At 44.4% G+C, this 10,086-nt stretch overlaps 1 protein-coding gene across 1 annotated transcript; it reads left to right on the forward strand.

Moving 5' to 3' along the window:
* Positions 1-6,705: 6,705 nt before the first annotated feature.
* LOC120895716 lies at positions 6,706-9,564 on the forward strand. Its single transcript, XM_040299283.1, has 2 exons — positions 6,706-7,161; positions 7,224-9,564. Exons 1-2 carry the CDS (start codon positions 7,133-7,135, stop codon positions 8,290-8,292), a joined length of 1,098 nt encoding a protein of 365 aa, XP_040155217.1. The 5' UTR covers positions 6,706-7,132; the 3' UTR covers positions 8,293-9,564.
* Positions 9,565-10,086: the final 522 nt, after the last annotated feature.

The following is a 10,086-nucleotide window of genomic DNA, read 5'->3' on the forward strand; positions in this document are numbered from 1 at the left end:
CCACCAGCATTAACGTTGTCGGTGGTGGTGGTGGTGGTGGTGGTGGTGAACTGCAGGATGAATGGCATCAGCAGCGGGGAGCAGCGAGGAAAATCTCATTTTCCTCGACCTTGTCACTTGGGCCCGCGGGGATGATGCTTGCTTTTGCAGAAGAATTGATTAATCGTGCGTTGTTTCGCGAGGTTGAGGCCAAACATTCTCTGGTGGTGGGTGGGGCGAGTCTTTTTTTTTTTTTTGGTTTTCGTTGATGGGAAATGGGAAAACCAAGCACCACGAAATGTGATGATGGTAAGTTGAGGACGGCGCGCGGTTGCGAGTGCGGTTACGGGTTTTGCTTTATGACGTTTCTTTCGTTTGCTGGCGGCGCGTCAAAGCATACACACAAACGCAGCACGCGATCGTGTGTGCAGTAATGTGTAAAAAATAGGAAATGGATGATAAAATGTGTAATCATTCATTTGGGCAGTACCTTGTTCGCGAAACGGCAGGAGGAGGAAAGAGAGAAACGTGCAGAAACAAGAGCAGGCATCAATGTCATGGGGATATTATTGACGTGAGGGGGAAGCAAAGGAAAACATGAACAGTAACAAAGATGTATGTTTCCTGTACACTCACACAATTTGGGTTTGGAAAAAAAACACACACACATTATTACTACTACATGGCCATGCCTGTGCGGCCTTTTCTTTTGTTTGTGAAAGGCGAGATGATACAATCATTACAGTTCCCATCCCAATTTTATGACTCGCGAATCGCAACCATCGCTGAGGTGCTAATTTCATGTCTGCATTGTTTGTACGACCGCCCGCCTTCCTTCTTCGATTCTCACAAATGATCTGCAACACTTAGATCATGTGCTATAAATAACAACAACAAAAAAAAACGCTAAGGATTTGTTGCTGCAACCAACACGAACATCAATGAAGGTGCATAGTGAGGTGCATTATGGTTTTGCGAGGGGGTTTTGAAACATTTTATCTGATTTCTTGTGTGTAACTTTGATGACCCGTGTCCCAAAGAATCTCATAACGATGAAACTTCTCGTTTCATTCCGTTCGAGCATTGAATCGCGTTAATCATGTGGAGTGTGGATTTAACCACATTTTTAACGCAATTATTTTTGTGATACTTGAATACTAAACTAACTTTTTTAAATCCCTTTTTCCAGCTGTTGGATAAGTAAATCGAAAACTCGGAATAAATTAGAGATCACCAACGGCAACCGCACAAGCCGATCGGTAAGTTACAAACTGACAAACCTTTCGACAAGCTAGAAGTATGTAGCACGATCGCCAAATTTATCCCTTACTAGCTGTTGCTCATGAAGTAACGATTTTTGCTTACCCAAATTACTAACAAGCATTACTCTACCGGATACGACTTCATTACTGGCTAACCGGTACGGTGATGATGGATAAGGGTGGCCTCGAGCCACCCTACCCCCTCTGCGACATCTTAATATTATGCTAACTAATTAACGAAAAAGCCGTGATACAGATATTTTTGCGTGGTGTGTTGGTAAATTATCGAAAGAAAAATGATCACCAACCTTCCGCACTCCAGTTGCGTGCCAGACGCCAATGTCCATTGGCAGCCGATCATCCTGCACACGGGACGCGGGTGGTCGAAGGAAAAACCCCCACACACAGCCGACTATCGCGTCGTGTTCATTAAATTTTAATTCATGTACCGTCACCGCAAACCATCAGCATGTAAGACCTTCCCGACCTCTAACGCTTCACTATTCGCGCACTATCAATCGCTACGGCAACTACTACCAGTGCTGCTGGCTCACTGGCGTGTGCGGTCGCTCATTAGTGGAAAACATATTTGCTGCAACCGATTTGAGAAGGGTCGGGCGGGCGGGTTGGCGGGGTGGTTCTTGTTTTTAATTTACCCGATGCGAACCGATGCTCGTCCGATGTGCCTGCGTTGGCATACCGTGTGCAGTGTAGTTATCCTTTGGTGATCGGAGGGCGAGAGAGAGACGAAACCAGTACACACACACACAAATGGTACATGCAGACGAAATTCTGTGTGATTGCCGGTGTGTCGGGGGTGTTGGACAGCAAAAGAGCAAGGAATCTAAAACCAAGGGATGTGCACGATATGTCGCACGCCTCATCTCACACGAAAATGGCAAGTGACACGCAGGAATGGGGGAGGGGGAAAAGCGGGCGGAATGCACGTTGCCGGTGAAGATGGATTGCACATTCTCAAAAACGCATTAGTTACGATCACTTTCACGGTTCAATGACCGCCACAAAATCATTGGGAGGATGGGAAAAATCGCATGGATCGCTCTTTTTTCCGGCTACAATCTGTGATTTATGCATTAGTAGCCTGTAGCGAAAAAAAAGTACAATTTTAGTCATTTCGGATTGATTTTCGAAGGACACATTGAATATTTTATTTTATTATTTCTTGACCGTAGCATGAATCGCTGTATAATGATGAAATTCTGAATTCAACACTAAAAAACTAAATTGAGCTAATTTGAGGTGACAGTTTTGTTGTAAAACTAATATCATAAGATAGTATAGTACGATACTGGGGAGAGATTTTATATAAGTTTATGATACTTAAACTTCTACTCCAAATCAAACAATCACGTGTTAGGGACTATTACTCAAAAGCGACTTATTACAATGATTTTTGAAGTATTGTTACCTATATTGTTACCTATCATACCTATATTGTCAAACATATGTATTCCATGTTTACCTTACCTTAACAATGTTTTTGCCTACATGGCTACAAACGTGTTTTATTCGGGGTCCGGTATGCATTAATAATTATTACACTTGAAATATCTGTAGACAGTATCGCTTTAAAGAGGATTTAGGACAAAAAAATCTAAAAGTTATTAAATGGATGCAGCATCCCATGCATCATGTAAAGAAACAAACTGGACAAGGTAACTGCCAAACAAAGACTTCTTTTACTTACTTTCATTTGTCAGTTTCTTAGGGATGTATCGACCTGTATCTTATATAGAATTCTGGCTTCATACAAAACACGGTCCACTGTTCGTCATGACAAATGGGAACTTCCTCTCTCCCCTATAAAATAAACTATAGAAACATTTCCGCTTAGTATTAATTTACTGAAGAGTCGACGAGGGAAGTATGGCTTTAGCCTTTCCCTTTAGTAACGTGATCCGATAGATCTCTCTACCTTCCACTACTTTAAACGCTATTCTTGGTTTGGATAGTTTGAATTGCATTTCAAGTGACTCAAAATTGTGGATGCATATGTTTGTACACATTTTCGAACACCAAATCGAAATAGATCCGAACCTTACACCTGTTTTTCAAACTCCAAATTGGAATTTCCGCAACCGAAGCATTTACGAACCTGGCGTTAGCGCAGTCGCAGCAACATGCAGTTATACCACGGGAATGTATCCTGTCGGTTGGTGTTTTCGTTTTTTCTTCTTTTCATTCTTCCTTTGCTTTGCTACACGCTGGCCACACGCTGGCCGTCCCGAAGGTACATTCACCGGCCACTTTTGACCCCGTTTTGTTAATTAAGTTCACATGCATATGCCATCCGCTTGCTTCCCACTCGTCCGGAATGGTACGGCAGGGCACGGGCTAAGCACCGAGTCCACGATCATCGCACCTGATCATGTTACACAGTGATCATCCTAAAATTAGCCGTGTGCCATCTTGCCGGTCTATCCGGCCGCCGGCAAAACAACACAGGTAAATAGGCAAAAGCGAAGGAAGGAAGGGAGGTGAAACGAGTAGGACACCTACACGGACACGGAACCAACTCCCCCGGAGTCCATCAATCATTTTCCGCAATGTTTGTCCCGCACCCAATTGCTGCCCTTTCTTCTGGCCGTTGTTTAGTGACCGTTCCCTAGGGGGAAACATTTCTCATGCTACATTGTTGAAACCGTTTCCCTCGGGGAGGACAGTGGGAAACGCTGCGGGAGCACGAGAGGTGACCTTTTTTTTTGGCTACATCTTCCCGTCAGTTGTCGGCAGCGTGGTACAGCAGCAAAATCTCGGTGAAATATTCTTAATGACATGGCCCGGTAACGCGTTGGCGTAACATAGTCCACTTGGGTATATTAACACCGGCCGGCGGCAGCGCGTTCCATGTCTTGTTTTTTTTCTTTTCTTTTTTTTGTCGCATCGATCGCAAATTACAAATGGCCACTTATCAATGTAAAAGCAGGATGGGGGTAGAGGGGTGGTTCGCCTGCCACAGAGACGAAAGAGCAGTGGCAACACGAGAGTGGATATGTTTTAAATGAAGTCATAACGGCGATGTCAGTGCCAGTTGTGGGTGGCGCCGGAGAGTGAATTTTACATGTTTTTACCATTCATTTAAAGGTACTCTTTTTGTTCTTTTTATTACATTTTTTTATTATCAGTGGTTGTAATATAATAATAATAATAATTATTATTATTATTATTTTTATTCATAAAGAACGGCTTTGGGCGTATTGCTTAATATTATTATTAGTATTATTAAACCGGTCTCATGGTACAGTAGTCAACTCTCACGACTTAACAACATGCCCGTCATGGGTTCAAGTCCTAAATAGACCGTGCAGCCATACGTAGGACTGAGTATCCTGCTATGAGGATAATCCAAAAAAGTCACTGAAAGCCAACCCCACAAGTGGGTACAGGCAGACCTTGACTGACAACGGTTGTTGAACCAAAAAGAAGAAGAAGATTATTGTTATTATTATTATTATTATTATTATTATTATTATTATTATTATTATTATTATTATTATTATTATTATTATCATTATTATTATTATTATCATTATCATTATTATTATTATTATTATTATTATTATTATTATTATTATTATTATTATTATTATTATTATTATTATTATTATTATTATTATTATTATTATCAAAACATAAAAAGGCGGGTAACTCAGATTCGTTAATACAGCCTAGTTTGCGTGCAGTGAAATTAATCAATTTTCGTTGTATTGCCTCAAGAGCGTTTATCCACTCAGAGGTACATGGACTAATGATGGGAAAAATGAATCTCAGAAGGGATTCGAATCTTTGAATCCCAATCTCAATGTCGTATAGCGTTTTATTCTAGTTTGCAGCGGGGTGGGAGGGGGTGAATTAGTTAAAGCTGGAATAAGAGGTCATTCAGTTTTACTCCAAATCATTTAACTTTGCAGTACTTACATCATAATTAGTACATGTCCCCGACGCGGCCCTTTATTCAATATCAAATTAAATAATTTATTTAGTGACTATAACTTCTCATCAAATGCTACATTACACGAACATTTGTTATATTTTGCCTGAAAACTGCGTGATTCGACTTCCGAAATTAGAGATACGTGGTTTCTCTCGACCCCCATTAATAGCGTATTTCGGGGACAGCCTCTAAATTCAATCGCAATTCCAATCCCAATCGCAATCGCAATCAGAATCCCAATCAAATCGCAATCCCAATCCCAATCAGAATCCCAATCCAATCCCAAACGAATCCCAATCCCAATCGCAAAGGAATTTTTTAGGGATTCAAATCCTACAAACGGGATCCGATCCGATCGAATATTTCTAGGGATTGAATCTTCGATTCTTCCGAATCCTGAATCTCCCAACGCTAGCATGGACAACATATCGTATAATTGCGTCTAATTTAGGAGCCCTTAGTTTATGTAAACTATAGTTGTACAATTTACAACAGGAACAGCTATGGTCCCAAATTGCTGCCCTCCTGAGGTGCTAACAAATAGGCGAGAAGTGTGATTCTCGAATTTAACGTGTTACGTTTAGTTGATGAGCTAGGTTGTTAGCCAAGCTATTAGAAATTCCTTTAAATCCTTTAGGTATTAGAATATTCTTGGTTTTTCTCATTGTTCGCAGATATTCTAGGTTTCTCTTATTTTCTTCACAATATTCTGCGTTACCATTTATGTTTCCATAATCTACACCTGTATATATATATCGATCTAGACGCTATGCAAATGCAGACTACGAGTCGTGCAATTGCACAGCGCTTGCAAACAAACGAAGCAATAACAAAAAATGGAAATGGAAAGTAAGCGAGCCCAACAATTGTTCCTTCTCCACAGCACACAAGCCTCCAGCACCGGTCGGTACGCTTAATCGACGTTTCGGAAACCTTTAATTGGCCTTCTCCGTTGGGTTGAAATATGCCCGGAAAACTCATACTTCAAGCCAGCCAACCCCCGAAAGCCGACGCCGTTGGGCGCTACCGTTCCCATTAGAACAATCCACCCAGACAGACGGCGAAACGACCCCACTACTTGCGGCCAAAAAAACCCTACCATCCGCTCCATCATTATTCCCGATCGAGGGTTCCAAAGTCACGCCATGCTGTGTCGGTCTCGATTTTTTTTTGTTTTACGTCGAAGCCTTCAGTCAGTCTCCGTGTAAAAATGGGCAAAATCGTGATTTGCACAGGGTTGGCTGGAATTCTAGCGCACCAGCTGTGGTGGGGAACTACCCAGCTGGGAGGCTGGTTTGCACCAAATCGCACACGAACAATCGCAGTCGCCGTCACCACCACCAGAGCCGTCGAAGTTGGGTTGAATGGGAAAAATGCTTCTCGCTTAGATGTTGAGAGTATCGTCCCCCGCCATCACTGAGTGGGGGAATTGTTGCAGCAGTTCGGCATGATAATATGGGGCTTGGTGTGGACCGAGGCCTAGTCGCTGGGCTGTGCGCTAGCATATCCCGCCAAGTCAGGTGAGTTCGTCGTCGCACGATCGACGCGTTGATGATTGTGGCGTGTTGGGTGCTGGCCCGGTGTCATAAGTTTAGTAGACTGCGCCGCTTTTAGACGCTAGAGTGCAAAGCCACGTTCGTTGGTAGAACGAACTACGTGTTTGTGTGTGCGCTTTAGCCTTTAACTCAGTAGGCCGTGACCGTCAGGCCAGTTTGCAAGTGCGATAGAATGCATTCATGGGGGGCACATGGTAGCCAACTTCCGGATGCTGCGCATCATAGAGCGTGCTAAATACGGCACCATTAATGGAAGATGCGGTTCTGATCAGTGAGTGCAGTGGTTTCACAGCTGGAATTGTGCTAGTCGTTCCTCCGAGTGCGGAAGCAAACAACGTGTGAGGTTATACGGAGTGAATCCACATCTAACCTCATGTACGATGGCATCCATCACTGTGTTGCGCTTGCTGTAAGTGGCTTCTTTTTGGATATTCAAAATTCTTGTAACACTTAGAGATATTTTCTTTACAGTAAGTGTGTGATTGTGATATTTGCCCTGGGCTTACCCGTCGATGGTGCCGTCGTACGGCAGTATACCTGTGATAGTTACTTCCAATCCTGGTGCCAGCTGCACAACGCCACTGTACATATGGACACGGATGTGCAGGCGAGTGTGTTCCCCCGCGTACGGCAGCTCGGCTTCATCTACGGTTCCATCGGCAACTTCACGCACACGTTCAACAACCAGCTGTTCAAGGCGGGAGTACTACGGGTGTTCGCACGGGGCACCCGGGTAACGACACTCACCATGCCCAGCACGATCGAGCAGCTCTATCTGCGCGACAACGGTTTGCGGACGGTGGAAATCGACCCACGGGCACGGTACATCGTGCGCTACCTCCGGCTGCAGATGAATAAACTTCGCTCTATCGCACACTTCGAACATCTCACGCAGCTGCACGAGCTCAATCTGTGTGACAATTTGATCGAAGACGTACCGCTGGATACGTTTGCCACCATGCCAGCGCTGCGCCAGCTGATCCTGTGCGGCAATCACATCAAGACGCTCGGTACTACGCCAACCGTAATCCAGCTGCCCGCACTAACACACCTAGACCTCGGTGGCAACTTTCTCGCGAGCCTCCCGCTCGAACGGTGGCAGCTGCCACAGCTGATTAACCTAAGCGTGCGCGACAACCTGCTAACCACACTGGACAGTGGGCTGCTCGTGCGGCGGTTTCCTCTGCTACGCATACTAGACGCATCGGCGAACGCACTCGATTGCCATTCGTACCACCAAGCACTGCAAACGTTTGTGAATCGTTCCGTGGTGCATCTGATCGATCGGCGCATGTGCAGCGTGGACGATGCGATCGTGCTGGATGCGGAGGAAATGCGCCGTCCCAATGGCATCAAACCGGCGGCAGCGGAGGGTAATGGTCCGCTGGAGGTACGCCATCTGAAGGAACGCATCTTTCTGCAGCAGCGCACCATACAGCAGCAGCGGATGGAAATTGAGCAGCTGCGCGCCAACCTGACCACGCTGATGGAGCAGTTCGATCTGGTGGCTGGACCGGCAAGAGCGCTTGATCCGTTCTAACGCGACCCCTTCGTGCGACGGTAGCAGTTGGAGGCAGTTGCCCTTTAAAGACAAACATGCCACAAAGAGGATATCGGGTGAAACACACACAAACGCGTACATTTAAATGTGTTACTTTTGTGTACAACATGTGTGTGTGTGTACAACGGGTGGGTGGAAAACAGTTTTCCGAGAGTGTTTCGACCTTACTGCACCAATCTGGGACAGCAGCCCCTTCAAATGTGTCCAATATTTTACAAGCAAATCGCGCTGCCACTTCTATTGCAACCGTGCTCAACCTTCAAGTACTGTTAGTGAAATAATGACTCCAAGATCGACTAGCGCAGGGTCGACTTGCTTAAAGTCGTCTCGAGTGTGACTCTTCTGGGGCGGTTGTTGTTTTTTTTCTTCTTTTCTATGGCCACATTGTGTGACATTCCAATTTCTCATCAGCTGAACCGGGCTTTCGTCGATCGTGCTTTTTTTTGGTTTGCTTCCTCTCTGTCGCTCACTCTACATTGCCCTCGTTTGCAGAAAGAAGTGAGGCAGTGTGTGGTGGTGCGCCAGCCAAAGTGTGACCACGGTATGTCACGGCTGATCTTCACGCGATGTCATTCGTCTGTGCGCGCCTGCATTCTGCGTTAATTAATGGCCTTTAAACGGCAAAGTAACTTCATGCGGTTGTTGTTCCCGTTTCGGTTCCTTTCCCCACTTTCTGTGACAACCGTGGCACAACCGCAGCTACTATAGGCAGCGAACGACGTTGTCGTAGTATCCGGGTAGGTGCAAAGTGACCGAACATCACTCGCCGGCCGCCTAATGGACAATCGGTTCGTAAACCGGCCAACAGGTGAATTCTCAAAACAAATGCTATCGTTTTACTCGTTTGCGGGCGCGCTTTAAACCTTCACATTTTGGGGGCGAGCTTTTGTTTGCCAAACAAACGTTGTGGCTAGCAGCGATTAGAAATGTACTATTATGCAAACAAATGGTAACGTAATTCCTTATCCCACCGAACAGACTGTCTAGCGCGCGTCTGGATGATCGAACACAATTTGAATCATTTCGTTGTGCATTGCGCAAGAGATTATGGAAATGATTGTATTTATTTAAAGATTTAATTTTGAATTGATTGTACTTACTTTATTGCAGGCTTTTTTTTCTTTCGATTGTAATATGTATACTTTTATGCATTATTTGTTATACAACTTGTGAATAATGTTCATGTATAAATGCATGTGTAAATGTATGTATATTTACATGCAAATAGAAATAAAACAATGAGCATTTATATGTTATTCTTTTCATTTTAAATATATTCCCAATATATTTTGATTACTTCCGATTTTACACACATGGTAAACAGGCATGGTTAATCACTTTGGCAACTTTTAAAGTCTGTCTTACAGTGTTGTAGCCAATGGAAATGATCTTTCTGTTTGCTCCCTGCACACCAACCCTTATCTAATATTCCATGTAATAATATCTAATCCCGTATGCAAATAGTGGGCTTTTATTTACAGCTACCAGTGCTTCTCACGACGCTACACTTTCGATTTCATCCATCAGCGCTTATCCTTACCCAGCTCGCTCGCACACGTGCGTATGTTTACTAAATTAATCCCACCACTTGGCCCACTAGTTGGTCGGTGCTGTTGTAACGGACGTACGCCTAACCGTAACGCCCCTACTTTTCATCGCCCGCGAAGAAGTGTTCCCCGAAATGAGCGGATGATTAATGTGGCCTATCGAAGGCACTCTCTGCTAGTCACTGTCTAGAAAACCAAAAGCAGGAACGATCGCACCGAAGGAACG

The sequence above is a fragment of the Anopheles arabiensis genome, chromosome 2 (genome assembly GCF_016920715.1).
Source record: "Anopheles arabiensis isolate DONGOLA chromosome 2, AaraD3, whole genome shotgun sequence".
Classification (NCBI taxonomy): domain Eukaryota; kingdom Metazoa; phylum Arthropoda; class Insecta; order Diptera; family Culicidae; genus Anopheles; species Anopheles arabiensis.

Excerpts from the sequence above, each read along its gene's own strand:
- LOC120895716 (XM_040299283.1), top strand. The coding sequence starts at position 7,133 with ATGGCATCCATCACTGTGTTGCGCTTGCT. Across the intron at positions 7,162-7,223 it reads ATCACTGTGTTGCGCTTGCT|TAAGTGTGTGATTGTGATAT; the intron begins GTAAGTGGCTTC and ends TTTTCTTTACAG.